The sequence below is a fragment of the Acanthopagrus latus genome, chromosome 13, assembly GCF_904848185.1.
Source record: "Acanthopagrus latus isolate v.2019 chromosome 13, fAcaLat1.1, whole genome shotgun sequence".
In the NCBI taxonomy this organism is placed as follows: Eukaryota; Metazoa; Chordata; class Actinopteri; order Spariformes; family Sparidae; genus Acanthopagrus; species Acanthopagrus latus.
Genome location: NC_051051.1, coordinates 12,361,517 through 12,379,942, shown reverse-complemented (window position 1 = coordinate 12,379,942; position 18,426 = coordinate 12,361,517). Strand labels below are relative to the sequence as shown.

The window sequence follows — 18,426 nt, the reverse complement described above, 5'->3', positions numbered from 1 at the left end:
CACTGTATTTGCCAAACAGACCCAATAAAGGATGTCCTTCACCAAATCAAGCCTTATTTAACTCTCCTCAGACCCATTTTATTGTCTGCAGATATCTCTCCATGGGTACCTGCAGCTGCTAAAATGCGTTTCCACTCTGTTCCCACACACACCAATGTTTTACAACCCTGGCACAGAGCTTTAATGGGCACAGTGGAAAAGCAGCTTAACCTCAACTATAGCAACCCGCCAAGAAGCTGGTGGGTTCACTGGGGAAAAAAAGAAGAAGAAGAAGAAGAAGAGGAGCATCTCTGTGTCAAAACCTGCAAAAAACAAGACTGAACTGTTGAATATAAAACTTGACAATACTTTATTGAGTTCACTCCAACAGTCTTCCGACTCTGACATCCGTAGAATAGAAAACTTTTCTGTCCACACGCTCACGTCTTCTCAAGGATGCATGTAAATAAATAAATAACACTTTTTAATCTTTCAAAACGTCTGCAAATGGAGGCATGTCTAAATCGTACCACAGAGAAAGTGTTGTGCCTCGTCTCTCACGTGTAAAAGTCGTCCTCTCCTCTGTTATTTAACATGGCATGCCAAGTATAAATGTACATTTCGCAAAGCAGCTGCAGTACCATAGTTCTTCACGCCGAGATTGAAAAGTGGCCAGAGGTATGTCAATTGCTGCTCAGCGCCATATACGGATCCCTTAACTGGTATACCGATCCTTGGAGTGGTATGCCGATGTCATTCCAATGGTATTCCACCATCACATGACTGTATGTGCCGCTTGAAACTATTATGCCGATGTCGGAAGGCTTATACCTCTGGAACAGTAGGTATATCGATGCCCAAAGGCTTATACGCTGGATCAGTGTATCAGAGGAGTGGTGTGTCGGTATTAGGCGTGCAGCATTGGCTTGATCAAGACTCAAGCTCAGCCATAGTTTTCTTTACTAGCAGCTTATTCCAGTTGAAGTACATGAAGTAATGTATGCTCTCCTGTTAAGGAAAATCTGTCAGTAACTATTGTTTGGTTGGTTGGCTCAAAGTTTCTGTTATTGATCAGACAGACTGGCTGCTGTGGCTGGGCTAACATTAGACATGTTAGCTAAGGCTAGCTCTTTCATTAGCTTTGAATAGGTTATAGGCAGAAATTTAGACATATTACTTTACTATCATAATGCAAGAATCCCGAGTGGAATTACTGTCTACATGCATACATCCCAACCAAGTAAATGCATTCATTCCTTTATTAACGGAAATGTGTTAAGTTATTAAAGGTAAGTCTAAAAAGACTAAAAAATGAATAAATTTACATCAGTATTTGTCGTAAAACCAGCCCAGTGGCATTTTATTTGCATATTCATAGTATTTTTAATGGCATGACAATCTCAAGCAGCACATACCACCATGTGTCAGTGGGATACTAGTGGCATCACAGCGGCATACCACTCCAAGGATCGGTATACCAGTCCAGGGATCAGTTTATGTCTCTGAGCAGCAAGTTACATACCTTCGGCCACTTTCCGATCTCGGCGCTGCTGGGGAGCGATTTGATGGAAGACGTGGAGAAACAGCGCAGCAGGGCACAGGAACGACGGTGACGGCGTGATTCAAGCCAAACCCTAAATGCCATAAAACGACGCGAACATAGACATCAATCTGTTCTCTTCATTAAAAAATAATCTCTACAAAACTATTCAGCAACTTTTTTAGTGTTAAATTGTTCTCTAGTGTGGCGTCACAGATGGCAGCTAGTCTTGTTTAATGTCTTTATGGACACGCACAGTTAAAAGGTGGGAAATATAAAGGGCTTCAGCTCAAACCTGTCAAAATACTTTTCTTGCTCTGTGAAGCACAACTCCGGCTCGTTCACAATAAGCTGCTCAGCTTGTGGGGAGAGATGCTCTGAAGCCACATGTACCAAAGGTTCACTCAGTGGAAGGAGACGATCACGCTGCACACTCAGACAGAAAGGTTCCACTTTAACCATGCATAGATTGAGCTTTGTATGATTGAGTCTCGTGTAAGTTGTGTTTTGGCACAAGTTCAGACTGGTAATGTCTCTCCCGATGGCAGTCTTTGTAAGATTTGGTTTTTGAGTCACAGGCAGGAGAAGCGTCGAGGTTGGGGCAGCGTCCTGTCTGTCTGGAAGGTGAATGTAGTGGCGACAGAAAAAAAGTGCTGCAGCGCCTCCGATCCTCTTCACACCGCATGTCAGGTCTCAAAGTACTTGTATATCTGAGAGACGTACAGCATGACGCTCTGCCAGTCCGGCCTGTCCGTCTTCATCAGCTCCTCGATGTCCTGTGTGGGACAGAGAGAAGGATTCAAGGAGCTAGAATTTCAAAAGCAGCGTTACAAACAGCACCACTATCAGGAAAACCAGCACCAAATGAAAATAATGACAGCATCTCATCTGACCCTTCCCATACGTTAAACTCCTGAGTATGTGTTGCTGAATCCTGAATGGGTACATGGCCCCCTTGTGTAAGCACAACTGTTATAAACATTTACAAATCCCTGTGGCAGTTAAATGTGTAAATGGGCAGCTGCTGTCGGATGCTGCACTCCCCTCAATCTGAGACACATTCTTCATGTTGGAGATCACAGAGTACAATCATGCAATTCACAGACGTCAAATGTTTGAATACAGATTTTAGTGAAAATGATCACATGCTGTTTAATTTGGCGTACAGAGGCAACTCATCCGCTATCATTCCAAAACACATTGAGGGCTAAACTGGGTTTTTCGAGGCACCACAGTCACTGAGGATGGGCCAGGTAGATGGCACAGAGATACATACAAGGTGAGAGTTTTTAAGTCAGCCGGCTGGAAAGGATATTTAACTTGGGTTACTGAATGGCAGTAGGGCTGCAACTCATTTATGTTTCCTTGTCAATAATGTGTTGATTATTTTCTTGATGAATCCATACATTTGTTGGTCTATAAGATGTCAGAAAATGGTAATAAATAAATAAATGAATGAATGAATGAATGAATGAATGAATGAATGAATGAATGAATGAATGAATGTTGATAAGTGCTTCCCAAGAAAGAGTCCTCAAATGTCTCAAGAAACAACAAAGAAATCACATTAAAGAAGCTGAAATCTGAGAATTTTTACTTTTGGTCAACTAATCAATTACCAAAGTAGTTTAACTCAATGTTGAAAAGGGATCAATTACTGTTAACAGCTTAAAAAAACAAAACGAAACATAATTTTAGTTTCTTTAGAGTTTTTGCCTTGGCCTAACAAATAAAGAAGAACTTTGCAGGCAGTATTACTGCTTTTTTTTGGAGCAGAGAGCTTTTGCAGGACAAATTAATGTGTTGTGCTGTTCAGTGTGAATTTATGGTAGACACTCTTAATTAAAATGTCTTAAAATCTCTGATCTGGCTACTCGGAGAGACAAATCCTGGCTGACAGTGATGAGTTGGGCTCGGCCTCCGTTAGCTCAGATTTACGCGCAGTCACCTCCACGATGTCTCAGCCTCTGAAGCTTGTGTTTATGCAGCACAGGCAGAAGGAGTTGAAAACAAAATATTAAAGTCCGTCAGAGGAGACTAGAGAGAGCCAGTGGTAGTTACAGTCATTTATTTGTTTAGGGTATTAGGTCACTGACATGGGAACGAGATTGCACTGTCCGCTTATCCAATCTTGTAACCACAAGCACATAATGGAGAATTAATAAGACAAAGTAAACTTTGGTATCGGAGCTTGATTAATTCCCTCGCCGATGTCAAACTGGGTCCTCCAGATTCAGAGCAAACGAGTCGTTACTGGACTTTGTGTATTTTCTTAAGTCATCTCAGAAGAGTTATTTTTCAACAGACTTCTAAAAGGAACAAAAATGCAACAACATTTATCTGTACTGTCATGTTCCCCAAAACCCAAAGAACTGCACAGATAGTAACAAGGCGAGACATCACGTACAGATGTAGAGCAGGGGGGGAGTGGGGTCACATCAGTTTAACACTTGCATGTCTCAGACACTCTGCAATCACTTCCACGATGTGTTAACATGCCACGAGGACGTGCAGCTCTTCTGAGGAGTAAAACGTCACTCCCAATGGCTGCAGATTATTCCTCTAAATCTGTTTTTATCAGTAAGGAACTCACTTGACCTGGTGAGCTTTAAACTGTTTAGTGTCCACACTGTTGCTGGCACTGATATGTGTGTGTTTACATAAGAACGACAAAAGATATGGGGAAAAAACAAACAAACAAACAAACAAACCCAAGCATGGAAGCATAAAAACATAAAGGTTGCGATTGGTGTAAACAGCTCCGGCCTTATGACCTGCAGGCAGTGACATGACCGTTTAATACAAGACGCGTGATTCAGGATCTCTGACAGATTTACAGCGTTCGCAGCCAAAATGCAGTGGTGTTGTTGTTTTTATCCCAAAATGACCTCCTGATTCACCCGCACATTAGCACCTTTTAAAAGCCCTGAAAAAAAAAAAGATTGATGGGAAGTGATGGGAACCTTACAAGGATGCATTATTTTCAACCAAAGATTCAACAATGTTGCTTTTTTCACATGACAGATGATGACTGAATATGTTTCATCTGCTGTTCTTTTCAGTGGTTTGAAGCGGACAGGGGTCATTCGGAGGGGAGTCCTATATTGATCTCCTAATTCATTCTGAGTTGGCACAATAGCAGCCTGCATTTGTCCAGTCACTACAACCCCAGTTGAAGCCGAAATCAGATGTGATTTCCTTTCTGCTGGGGGACCTGCGATATAAGAGAAGTATTTGCTATTATATGAAATTTTCATGATGTCCCATAGCTAGATATGAGAGTGGCATCTTTTTCTCATCAAACTCTCTGCGAGAATGTAAATAAGAGTTTTTGCCAGAAAGTCTACTTCAAATTTGCTACCGTAAACACATTAAAATGCTTCACTGAATGTAAATATGTTGCCGATTAAGGCACTTTGAGTGTTTACTCAATGGCACGGAAACATGGAGGGATTTCTCACAAAGTCTAAATATTTCAGTGGAGCAGCGGGTTGTTACTCACCAACTTGTGAGAGCTGCTAATGTTTGCACAAACCAACACAGCTAATCAAAGTCAGATTAAATCTGAATTATATATTAGGTTAGTTTTTCTCTTGATGCATAGTGCTGCAGGTTGCCAGAGCGCACAGTGCAGGAACGCAGGCTGGAGGCAAACTCAGTAACCGATATGACTCAACTATCAGCACAAGACTGTCGGGGGAGGGGAAATGGTCTGATAAAATGGTTCTTCTGATCCTGAAAGTCGGGCAAATCAAAGTGTACGGTTTCCAATTTGTCTAATCAAAGGGGCCCTCTGTGTTATCAAAGTGTGTGTGAGGTCTGCGGCGGCTCAACTCACCAGGGACGGTTTGATGCCAATGCTCTCGGCAGCCTGGAAAGCCAGGGTCAGATTCCGGATCTGAAGGAAAAATAAACCATCGTGTGTAGAGACACTGGGAGACACACACAGCGCTTCAAAAAGCAAGCACAAATACATTTATAAACCCTTACAAAAACCAAAGACGCAATCATGGACAAAAGTACGCCTGAACTTGTTTGTATGAACATTTCAGTGTATTATGTTTTGTTTGATAGCCTGAAGCCTTACTGGGGAATCATCTCTCTGTAAAAACAAACATTTTTATGAGCCTCATCAACAATCCTCGTGGACTTCATCCCAAAAGATTTAGCCTAATGAGTTGAGTTTTGAGTAGTTTTTTTTTTCTGTCTATCTCCACATCAAGTTAAATTTTGGTCTGCCTTTTGAATTAAAAGTGTAGGTCCTTGTGTCATAAATTGAAACTCTCACAAGCAGTAGCACCGTCGTATTAACTGCCTCCAGACATTAGCGTAGCCGGGATGAAAAATGCATGAACTGGAATTAGTTCTGCAGCTGTAGAACTCATTTCCCCTCTTCCACCTGAAACGCAGGTCCACCTGTAACCTTGTTTACTTAAAAACATCTCACGAAGGAGGGCAGTAATGGGATTACTGGGAGGGCAGATTAAACTGGGAAGAGGTCGGGTGTTTGGGCCTCAGGGAGAGTCACTCAACAAGAGTTATTAAAGCCAACACGCTTCTATTGAATTATTCAGTGACTGGCAGCACAATGTCTCTGTCATCAACACAGTGTTACGCGTTCACACCGACCTGAATGTGCACACATGCCAGACGCGACTAATATGTCACATCGGATGTGTCAGGCCAGGTTGGAGGTGTTTTATCTATTGTTTTGTGGATGTAGCGGTCTCCAGAGAGGAACCGTATTGTTTGCAAAGCTAATGTATGTACCACCTGCATGGCCACATTGCAGAGCTGTCATCACCGAGCCATACAGCCGCTGCTGCGCTGTGCTCAGGTTCACTTACAGTACACAAACGCCTCATTCATAATTCATCTTCTGGCTGTTTTTGTAAATGCTGTGTGGACAAAATGGTAGACCTATAAAACCTATACAAGTTCATAAAGGAAGTGTGGAATGTGCAGCTTAATGGTGGAAAAAATGACAAAGCATCACGGAGACATTATTTTCCTCCTGGCAAACGTGCATTTTTCAGACCTGCGCCACATAAGCAGGCCACAGTTTACAGGTTCACATTTTCCACAAACAACTTATTGTGGCTTGGTGTGCCACATCGTTTTCTACAGACACAAATCCGGCGAGGCAGGGAGAGGACAACAAGAAACGGAGCGAGCTGTGTGTTTTGCTTTCCTCACAAATATGCATAGGTCACAACCCAAGTGATGACTGAATCCGAGCATGTGTGCGAGCTGGTTCGACGATGATGTGTGCGAGGAAAGAATAAATGTAAGTGTGTGAGAGGAGAGCCTGTGTGCATTAAAAGTGTTGTGTGTCATTTGTAGGGCCTCAGCTGTGACAATTATTTTCATCGTGATTTAATCTACAGATTGTTTTTACGATTAAGTGGTGAATCTTTTGTTGAATCACTGATCTATCTTTTAAGACTGAAACCATTAATACTGTAATATTGGTACGTGTACTGTACGTGTGTGTTTTCCTGTAGTCCTCTACCTTATCTTGACTGATGAGTTCCTGGTATGGGATGTGGGCTGGCAGATATGTGTGCAGGAGAGCACAGAAAGCCAGGCCGTCACTCCAGCTGCTGCTGAAGTTGGTGACATCGATATTCTGTAGTGAAAAAAATAAAATGTACATGTCAAAACAATGCAATGTCAATACCACAGAATGATAATGAGCTTAAAGTGCCCATAAAACGTGTGGGAGAGTGAGCCTCTTGACAACATGATCATGCCATGATAAAAGCCATTAAGTCACAGAACCACAGGAAACAACACAAGACTTTAAATGTAATGCTGTTATGAGCTGTTCTGGGACTTTCAGCATCCATTAAAGCCCGGTCGTGTTTCCTTTGGAGGATCTTCTTCTAGGATCCCATTCAGGCCTCCGAGGCTCTCTCTGATCTCTCCTCAGGGTGAAGAACGTGCATAGCAGCACGTCCAGCCTGTTGTGTTTTTGTGTGTGTGTGCACGACTCACAGAACATTGTCACCTCTTGGACCCTATACAGCCTATTCAGTGTCTGATAAGAGTCGAGAGTTTGGAGGAAAGACTTCCTCCAGGCTATTGTTTGGCATCTTTGGCTCCCTGTTGGACAGATAAGTTATTTCCGGTGTCTTCTACTTTCATAGCTCTCGTAAGCTTTGGGAACACAGACAGAGAGACTCTCCTGAGTCATGACTTTGCGCCTGTGAGGCTACATGATTTGCCTCCAATACTTTCACCTTTTCACACAAACTGAACCTGACAGAGTATTTTGATCCAGGTCTGTCCAGTACAGTTGAAAATACTTAATGAGCTGCATGCTTACATGTTGATCAGTACAGCAGCACATTGCTGCCACCGTTAAACAAAATATGTCAAATTTCTTACAGTTTTCACAAGATCTTTTCACATTGCAACAAGATCTTTTCACATTATGACATATTTTCTCATTGTTTGACCACAAACCTTGTTGATGGTTTTGCGAGATCACAAGATAAAAAAGAAAAAGAGTGAGGTAACAGCTCCAAGTCACTGCTATGCGCTTGTGCCTTAGTGTCCTATGACTCATAGTTGAAAACAACAGTGGGGGCTCCTCAAGAGGTTGGCATAGGTGCTGCTAACATCTGAGTATAATTCATTGAGAAAAGAGTGAAGAACGTTATTGAAGACTTTTCTCATTGGAAAGGATGTTTTTTCACTCTTCTCTGGACTGACTCTGGTAAGTTTGATTTACCAACTGGCTGCTGGTGGTAGCCCTCTCCTACTGTTGATCTGATTGGTTGAAGTTAGCCCGCAGGAGATGGTTATAGACGATTTGTCTAATCACATGGCAAGTATTTCTTTTTTGTGTCTGCCCTTAATAACATTGTTGATACACATTGTTTAAAAAAAATAATAATAGAAAGTGCAGAATGAACAGTTTTGACATCATGACATCTATGATTGTTTTGCATATCTACAGAGATACCTACTGATGTTAGCATGCTAACCAGCTAGCCCCAGCCAGTCCCGGTCCAAAGCTCCTGTGCTGGTGGTGTAAACACCAACACTATCACAGTCCTTAAGCTAGCTGCATGCATAACAGAGCAAACCACCTCCCGACAGTGTTAGCAATACACACAAGGCCAGATAGAGAGACTGTGACTACGTATCCACCTTTACTATCAGCCCGACACCTTCGCCCAGATGAAAAACTGAACTCTACTTGGGTTTTTCATCATGTAGTTTTTCATATGGACAACACCCCCCTCACACCATACTGCAAAAAGCAGAAAGACATAATACAACAAGAAAGTTCAATTTGTAGCTTGTTAAGACTTTTAAAATGTGATAAAGCACTGCACTACATATCTGTGGGTACATCTGTGGGTCTGTACAGCATTACCTTGAGTAAGATGCAAAAGATTGGACGTGTGGCCATCTGTTTGTTTACTGTTGCCTTTAAACCATTGGTCTTTAATCCAGGCCCTGAGGATCCAAGCCCTGCTGATTTTCATTTCAACCACTGACAGATCCATACATGAGTTGCCAGGTGAATGTAATTAACAACCTGATAGGATAGGAAAAGTCCTGAGGCCAGGAATTAAAAAAACCCAGCTCCAAGTCACTGCAGTAATGAATATCCCCTGTGCTCCTAAGAACTGGTGACAAATGTGTTATTTCTGATTGCAGTCAGTCATCTGCTCTGCGTAATATATAGCAGTTACATCGGTGTAAAATGAGGTATACTGTTTTCTCAGTGATGTAACCTGGCTGTTGCTATGGTTGTTGCTGGTCAATGTTATAGAAATGTGCCCCCCCACTTATTTTCTATCTACTTTTTAGTCATGTGGTTACAGCACTCTGTGATTTCAGTAGGTCAGTCAGTACACAATTTGATCCAGACCGAAATATCTCAACAAATATTTGATGACTTGACGTGAAATTCTTTACAGAAGTAACCCAATGATAAAAAATGATAAGACAATAATATTTTCCTCGGCTTTGTTTTTAGTTTTTACAACTGAAAAAGAAACATTATAATACTGTATGCAAAAGTAAAGGAAAAAATTATATATTATATATATTTTATTACTTTCTAACAAAATGATCAAAGGGCCAGAATGTGGTCGCTGAAGGGCCATATTTGGCCCACTGGCCACCAGTTGAATAGGTCTGCCAGTTAGCAACCGTATGTGCCTGAAATCTGATTTGTTAGAATAGGCTATTTAATCAAATATGACTTTGAAAAGTGTAGCCATTGATTGTTCTTCAGCTTGACTCACCAGGATGATCTGAGTCCCATCCATTTGATGGTACAACAGAGGCTGGGAGAGAGTCTTCTCCATCAGTCACTGCCTGTCTATTATATCTGGAGGGCAGACCTGTACAGTCATGTCAGCTCACATTCCTCACATAACTCCCCTCTTCTCTCTCTTAGCTTGCTCAGCAGCAGCACTATTTGCACTTTGTGTGTGATGCATTCGCTGACTGACACACACACACACACACACACACACACACACACACACACACACACACACACACACACACACATAGAGGGAGTGATAAGGGGCTTTAGTCAGGCCCCCCGAGACTCCGAGACCAAGATAGACAATAACAAATCGACGGATAAGATAGAGAGAGGTCCCAGAGGCCAGATATGTTACTGAGGATACACATGTCCAAATTCAGGCCAAGTAGGTGTGTTGGAGTCAAGGGTGGGAGTGGGAGTGGGAGAGGAAAAGGGCTGGGGGTTTGTTCAGGGTAGAAAGAGAGGGAGAGGCATGAATGGTAAAACAGCAGCGGACAACAACAGCTCTCTGGGAGCCGGCTCAGAAAAGCAAACACAGCATCAAGCGACAGGAAGCGTCTCGCTCGGCACAAAAGGCACAGCCGTCGCTTTTTAGGGCTCAGGGAAAGAGAGTATGAGAGAGAAGCAGGGGCTTGTAGAGCAAGAGGACAGGAACGTCAAGTTGATCTGTGAACCTTTGCTCTGATCTTGAAGTGGAAAACAGATAAGATCTATGATTGCATCCATAGTTTAATATGGGTGAATACAGATGGTCAGAAATTGCATGTCAAACATGTCCAACTGTTCTTCTGGAAAGTGGCCCAAAAGTACTGCACTGATTCTCAAAAAAGCAGATAGCAAAATATTTGCAGCTGCTATAGAAGCTGCTTCAGTTGCAGATGACATTAGAGGTCAAGGACATGTCACATCCAGCCTGAAAAAACATTTCCTCTCTGCTGTGAACCACATAGAAACTGAATTCACAGACGAGATGGACACGAGCCAGGCATCACACAGACAGCTGTTTAACACAGCAACGGACGGTAAGCGTGTGCTCCCTGCTGCCATGCGTAAACGCTGCTGGACTGGAGTCACAACCAATAATGTGGAATAAAGCTCCTCTGCTTGACACTCGACACCCAGATGTCAACGTGTCATTGTTGTAATATTAACCTCTTACTCATGGATCTAGAATGTAAAAAACACCAAAGCAACGTGCAGTGCGTGGGCGGAGAGGGAAGGAGGATAGCTGTGACGGTGACACACACACGCACAGTTTGTTAAAAAGCCATCCGTCAAAAGGGGGACAGCAGGAGACATCAAGCCTGAGAGAGCCCTTAGACTGATGAGCCAGTCGCAGTACATTTCTCTCCACCGCACCTCAAGGGAATAAGTAGGGCAGCAAGAAGACATACAACCAAGAATGCTGAAAAATCAAAGAAAGAGATTAAACAAGAAACAGAAGATAAGGAGAAGACAACAAAAATGAGAAAGGAAAGTCAGAAAAGGAGGGACAAAGAGAGGGAGACAGAGTGGGAGGGAGTGGAAGATGACACCCTAATGTACCTCACAATGAATCATAGTCATGAGCAATGACCGGCTGAAAGCCTGGGCAGGCGGGACAGTGGAGATAAAGACAGGGCAACAGGGAAGGTCACCAAGCTGATGGAGCTGCTTTCCATAGATTCCGCTGTCTGGACCCGTGGGCAGAGCAGAGGGGAGAGAGTATATATATAAGAGTGGGGAGGGCGACATGGGTCAGAGAGGGCACAAGAGCACACAGGTCAACTGTACTGTTGATTTATGACATCAGCCTCTGACTGAACATTCTCACCTACCTGATGATAACATAAGCCGGTATTATTAATATTATATAAAAGAGATTTAGATTACCGCAGAGAGAAGCGCACTGTAAGATCAATAAAATGTAATCCGCTTTGCACTATCCCTTTATAAGTATTCACATACAATCTGTTAACAGTTGTGAAATTACTTGCAGCATGTCAGTTCCAGCATTCGGGCTGGGACAAAATATCAATACCACAATCCTTCGCGTTGCCTCCTGTCGGGGTTCGCTTAACCGACACACTGGCAGCAAATAATTATATTTTCATGGAAACATGCACTGATAAAGAGGCACCCAGCTAAGACTCCATGCACTTTTGAATGCAATGTTTAGGTCAATTTCTGCATTTCTGTGTTTTTCAGTGAGATAGATGTGGTGATGTACTGTTAGATGTTTGTCTCGCAATACATTGATTCTCGCAGAATCACTGAATTGTGATGTTATTGTTATAGTTGGCAACATGTTATGAATTGCTATGGGCAGACTTTTGGGCACATCTATAGCTGTATCACTGATTTAATTTGTCACTGTTACACTTAATATGTCTCAATATCATTTCACTGTGTTGTATCTTATTTTCTTAATTTGTCAGAGCCAGGCTTATCCACCTAAGAAAAAAAACAAAACAATTGACCAGATACCATTTAGTAACTATGAAAACTATATATAACTGTTTAAGCAGCTAAAAGGAACATTCATTTTTGTGGATTCTAGTGGCCCTTGTAGACAAAAGGTATGAGCACCACCACCTTGTGTCTATAGACCTGGCTAATATGTGCATTTGTTTTGGAGGTGGGTGAAAGACGGATGCAATTTTTAATACTATCTTTCTTATTCAAACACAGCCATTGCCGACGATGTATCTATCTGTGGCTATGTAGGATTGATTTGGGAATATAACTGGGGTGAAACCAAGACACTTTGTTTTAGTGCTGTACCACCAGACTACAGAACAGCTTGCCTCTTAAACCTGTGACCTTTTTACTCCACAAAATTTTTTTTATTTGTCCAGCCTGGATAAATCTGACCCGGTGGCGGGCATTAAGAATAACTCTAATAACTCTACAAATTACAGCTGATGGTCACGTTTGCTTATGTAGGTCATATAGAGGCATCAGTATCAGTATTAATTCATGACTGTTTCATAACCAGGTAAAACATCCTTGTAGTACGTTTAATTCTTTAACAACTACAGTAGAGTGAGCCTGCAACTATGATCGCTTAGTTATTTTACACCGATGACCTCACATTCCTGTCACTGTCATTGCTAATTAAAACTTACAGTGAGGGCTACTCTTTGAACTCCTACCCTCTTCCCCTCCTCGATGTCTGACCTCCATTCCACACTCACACGGGGTTCCATTCCTGTCTCTTCAATGGGTTTGTGTGTGCGCGCGTGTGAATTTCCCAGACGAGGCCGGATGAGCTGTGCACTGTCAGGCCCAGCTGAGCCTCATGTTCAGAGCCTTTGCTCATTGTTCCCATCTTGAACAAACAGCGCATTTATTTTTGTTTGGCTTCTATGGTTAATTGAGGGGAGAAAAAAGTTAAAAAGTGTCCGGAGCTGTCCTAAATTAAGACATCAAAGCGCCTGATAAATATACAGTAAGAGTGTTTTCTAACAGACCAGAGACCTTTAAGAAAGCCAAAAATGGCCACTTATGTAAAGCTGCAACCGCAACGAGAAGACATTTTGACATTTTGCTTCCCTGTGACAGCTCGGTGGAAATTTTGAAAGCAGTGATTTAGTGTACGCTTAAAAGTTTTGAAACAAAAATAGAAGATTTTGCTATTGAGACTTTAAAGGCTGTTATCTTAGATAGCTTGCTTGGTGATCATAATTCTTTGTGGTCTGGTTGCTGTTCAACCACAATTTTTTTTTGTTTGACTTGTGACCATAATTAAGATGCCACAAATAAATGGGCTCTAATTATGGTTGTCTCTCTAATTTTTTACATTGCTCACCGATTTTCTCTTGAACTTGGCTTGGGTATGTGCACATTTTTTATAGGCACCTCTGTTGACCTTGTTTTCTTTTGCCTACTTTTGAAAAATGCTTTTGTCTCATGTTGTTTTAAATTTGCCACGGAAAAAAGTTTGGCTTTTGACTTTGAGATGGAGTGCAGGGAAAACTAACACACACACAAGAAACACAAAAACATCCACTTTCAGGCCGCACAGCATCATGCTCATTCGAGTCAGATCCTACAAACTGCCTTAAAATCCAGTGTGACAGAAGTTGTATAAAAGCAGTCTTGTGTTTCAGGTCTGTGTTCAATCCAGCACTGACGTGCACACAAGCCCTTGTGAATACTAATTTCCTGTGAGAGGCCCCTTCAGTCTCTCCCACAGGGCAGAGTCAATCAGAGCCAGCTTAAGGTCTTCGCTGATCGATCTGTACTTCCCAGAATCTGACATTTGAGGTGTGACTGAGCCTGTCTGGATTCGCATCTCCTCCTCTGCTCAGAGTTTAACACAGGTCACGTGTCTAACTGCGCTAAGGAGCTTTATGTTACTGGGGGATGGAGGCAGTTGGTGGGTAAACACACCCCTTCACACACCACTTTTTCCCTCAGGGGTTCAGGGGCTTTCTCCATGGTGATGGCACGGTCATCCTACTCCCGTGTGTGTGTTTACTTGCATGTCAATTGCCATGTTTTCCTCTTTCTCTCTCTAGCTGTGTTAGCGGTCACCGACTGTCCAGAGACTACATCAATAAGGCAAGCGCATGCTCACACCAGCACGTCCCCACATACATCCATACATAAACACACGGATGCATGATTTAAGGCACGTAGGCCATGGTAACAGCTTTCATCATGGCCTTTTTTTCCTGTCACCTGTATGCATTAAAAGAGCAGAAAAGCGTAATTTGCTTAACCACATGTAGGGCTGCACTCATTTGGTCGAGGCCTTAACCATAATGTTGACATCTGAACTGCTGCGCAGCTTTTTTCCCCAAGCCTGTCTAGTCATTCTGTTTAAACGGGTATTTCTGTTTACAACATGTTTTTTATCGAACTCATTTTTCTGTTTTAGTCCAGAATTTTGGCGTTAAGCCTTTCAAATACAACATTTTCACTGTGGCCGCTAGCCTTCCTGCTACCACACACAAAGTGAGGCACCTGTATAAACTGATGGTCTAGCCGCATTCTACCAGCCCCATGACTTTAAAAAAAAAAAAAAAAAAAAAAAAAAGATCATATTGTGTAGCTTGCTGTGTGTGGTGTTCAATCGCTTTCACACCAACAGCTGGAAAAAGATGTTGAAAATAAAATCACAAGTGCAAGCTCAGTTATATTCATTCCAGAAAGTTGATCTAATACAAAAGACTGAATTATTTAATCTGATGAATAACTTTATTTAGATTTTTACTTCATTTCAATTTAATTATCATATGTCATATTGTCATAATGTATGATGACGGACATTCAAAGCTTTATTAGAAAACATAATAGGAGCTTCAGATGTCAAAAAGGGACATTCAGTACAGCCCTAACCACAGGTTACCTGATATGTTATAATTATAATGAGATGAAGCCCCATTTGAGTTTATTTAGCACACCACACAAGAACCTGATAGATAATTGATTTTTGGGGCAGATGCTGTTAAAGCTATTAGAGAGTAAAACATTACAATATCAAAATATCAGCCTATATACACACATTTTTTGAATGATCAATGACCGTAAATGTGGTTACTAAACCACCTTTTGACAAAGATACTATATGTAATGGAGGTCAGGTATTCTATTGTTTAACTATAAACATTATAGTCCAAAATGACATCACTGTACTGAAACATCACTGGGAATGTAATTATGAATCATTTCTTCCTACATTATAATATCTAGTTTTCATAGTGCCGTATTTGGACAACATATATGCCAATATCGGTATGGACCGATACAGTATAGATATGATATGTCTAATGTAATCTAATTTCATCTCCGTGTGCTGATTATAGACATTCATCTCCCTCATCCCTTTGTTGATCCATAGAGGTAAAGTCTGACATCAGGCTTTGTGTCTAGCTTTAATCAAACAGGTTTACTGTGCCCTCGACAGCTATTTGCACCTAAACATCAAATAATCACCCTGCACGCTTACAATAGCCTCCATTATCTGTTTCACTTTAATTAGACTGCTGTTTGACCAAAAGGTCTGCCAACAATAGGACTGTAATAACAACTGGCACGGGGCTGACTCTCCCATCAGCTTTATCCGCCCCCTGTCTCCTACAGCAGCTTTTCTGGCTCCATACTGACAGACGAGTGTGATATAAGAGCTTGTTTCCTGACTCCGTCGTTTTGAACAAAGAGAGAGGATGGAAAGTGAATGGCGATGGTCGGAGCTGCCTCTTCAAAGTGGCCATTAATTATGTAGCCTGACGAGGCCAAGCATAAATTACAACTGGGGGACTCTATACCAAAGAGCCAATTAGTGTTAAATTATTACCTTTTTGACCTTAGTCCACAGCAGAGCGAAGAGGGACCGCAAAGAGCACGAGGATGTATTGATAAAACTAAACCTCGCTGACCTTTATCAGAGACGAACACGACAGAGAGGAACCTGGATGTGGCTGTTTTTTCTGGCGACTGTTGTGGTCTTTTCGCCTTCACTGTCCTTGCTTCAAACTGTGTGACAGATCGGTCAGTCTCTCTATACATGAGGCCTGTAATTGCTGACTTCCATGTGGAGAGGTCTTGTAACTCTGTAACAGCCTGGCCTTTGACCAGACGTATGAAGCCCAACACGTCCTCTGACAGTAACTGAACTCAAGCGGGGACTTGTGGTCACATATTGTTGTGGCTTGACTTACTATAACTGATGCACAGACATTTGTGTCACACACACAAACATACAGTACATATCCATGCTTCCTGGAGAACACAAATCCCCACTGGTAGTTGTGGAATACCACAGAAAATGGAAAGACTGGAGGTTTTTCTCACACGTTATTTCTCTGGTGGGAAAGTTAAACTGCAATTGTACAAAATATGCGGACGAGTTCTGACTGAGTTGTTCCCGGAATCTTGATCAGATGCATAGATATAAAAACAAAGATGTCTTTTCTTCTTAGATACAGAAAAACAAGTATTGTGAGCAGGTTTATAAAAAGTGTTTGCTGGAAACAGATATTCATCAGATAAGCATCAGGATCGAATGCCCTTAAGACGTTATAGTACGTGGAAGCCACACTTGTTCTCACAATAGAAATGTCTAAGGTCAACAGCCTAAAAGCCTGTGAATAAATCCAATTACAGCTCAGGCATATGGTGCGCGTATGAAGAAAATGCACAACCACGAGGAATCACAGCAGCTCAAGTCAAGAGCAGTTACTCGGGGAGGGGACTGATTATTCCTCAGACTGAAACACTCCCAGTAGCCAAATCTTCTTATTGCATTCCTGATACTTGCAAACAATCACACTGTGTTGTTAAGCCCTTTGTGAGAGGGGATCATTGGTTCCATAGTTAAATGGGAATGAGGCTCGATTAAGGGTTTCCTGTTGCTGGACCCAACTGTCCTGAACTGAACTAAACTAAATTCCATTTGGGTTACTATTTGACAAGAATCCATTTCAATTTAAGCAATGGTGGAAAGTAATTATGGACATATACTCAGGTACTGGACACAACTCCCTAGCTTCTACTTATCATTCACAGGATAACACTGATTGCACAGTGTGATGGCACATTAAGAAAGCGTGTCTGCCATTGTGCAATCGAAACAGGAAGAGACGTGGTTTCCTCGGTCACTGTCCCCAGTTGATAGTGGAACAACCGGAATAAAAGCTGAAACTCTACCCTGCAAAGGAAGTATGCTGATGGAGGGGGCGAACATGGCAGAGGGAATGTCATAGATAACAGGGTAAAAATGCACAAAACAGCATTCTCTCTTCTAGATCAGCAAGTACCAAAACCTGCCTTCTTATTGATACAATCAAGTGCTTTACCAAGTGCCTTTTCATAGCACTGAGATCGGGGTTTCTAGGTCTGATGGGATTGTTATGGTTGTTTTTTTTTTTTTGCTTTAGACAGTAGCGAAGCAGTTAGCAGCTGCCTTGTTGCTAACACTGTCTTTTTCTTTCCATTACAAGCCACTGTCTTTAAGCACCAAGACCCACATCAAACAAAAGCGTGTGAACCCAAACAATCGGAGCCATGCCAGTCCGTCTCCAGCTCCAGCATTTTATCAGACACATCATCAGACTGTCTGTTGGTCCGCAGCAGTTTTATCTCATCTGCTGTGATATTTCCATCGCAGAGGATTGTCTGTGTGTGTTTTACCAACACAGGCATCGTGTGACCATTTAACAACCTACCTCAGATGAAGCGAGGGTGACTCAAAGTACACTAAGCGGCATTGTGCCTTAGAAATAGGAACTATTGATCTGATGACTCATCCAATTATTCTGACCATCCATCACTGGGATCGCTTGGTCTATTTTTAGCAGTTATCACCTGTGGCGTTTCATGTTCGGTTAATAAGCCAGAGCTACATGCAATTTGACTCACCCCAAACTGAGAGAGTCATTTATATTTATAACTAATCCACAATTAAATGCTGAGAGGGCTGAAATGACTCCTCTTCCTCCTTGACTACAGTTCGCAGACTGAGACCAGTCTGCCTGATTTTAAGAGTGAGTATTAGCTAGCTGGCATGCTGGCACAAGAACATGATGATTACATGGGCAAATCCCACTGGGCTTAATGGGCTCCTTAAACTGGGCATTAGGGGAGCAGCTAAGCCAGGTGATTGTCAGCACTTGGCTCCATGGAC

General features: G+C 42.1%; 1 protein-coding gene across 5 annotated transcripts in view; it reads right to left on the bottom strand.

The window, feature by feature from the left end:
* Positions 1 to 325: 325 nt before the first annotated feature.
* specc1 (sperm antigen with calponin homology and coiled-coil domains 1) overlaps positions 326 to 18,426 on the bottom strand; it is a 73,970-nt gene continuing 55,869 nt past the window's right edge. For 3 of the 5 annotated variants that reach the window (XM_037120257.1, XM_037120258.1, XM_037120259.1), the window contains 3 exons: positions 7,032 to 7,148; positions 5,358 to 5,417; positions 326 to 2,295 (listed from right to left, as the gene is read on the bottom strand). In XM_037120257.1, the coding sequence (XP_036976152.1) occupies positions 2,206 to 2,295; positions 5,358 to 5,417; positions 7,032 to 7,148 (267 nt within the window). In that variant the 3' untranslated portion in view covers positions 326 to 2,205. Of the gene's footprint in view, positions 2,296 to 5,357; positions 5,418 to 7,031; positions 7,149 to 9,786; positions 11,489 to 18,426 lie in introns of those variants that run through there. The other 2 variants (XR_005078667.1, XR_005078666.1) reach the window with 2 other exon arrangements.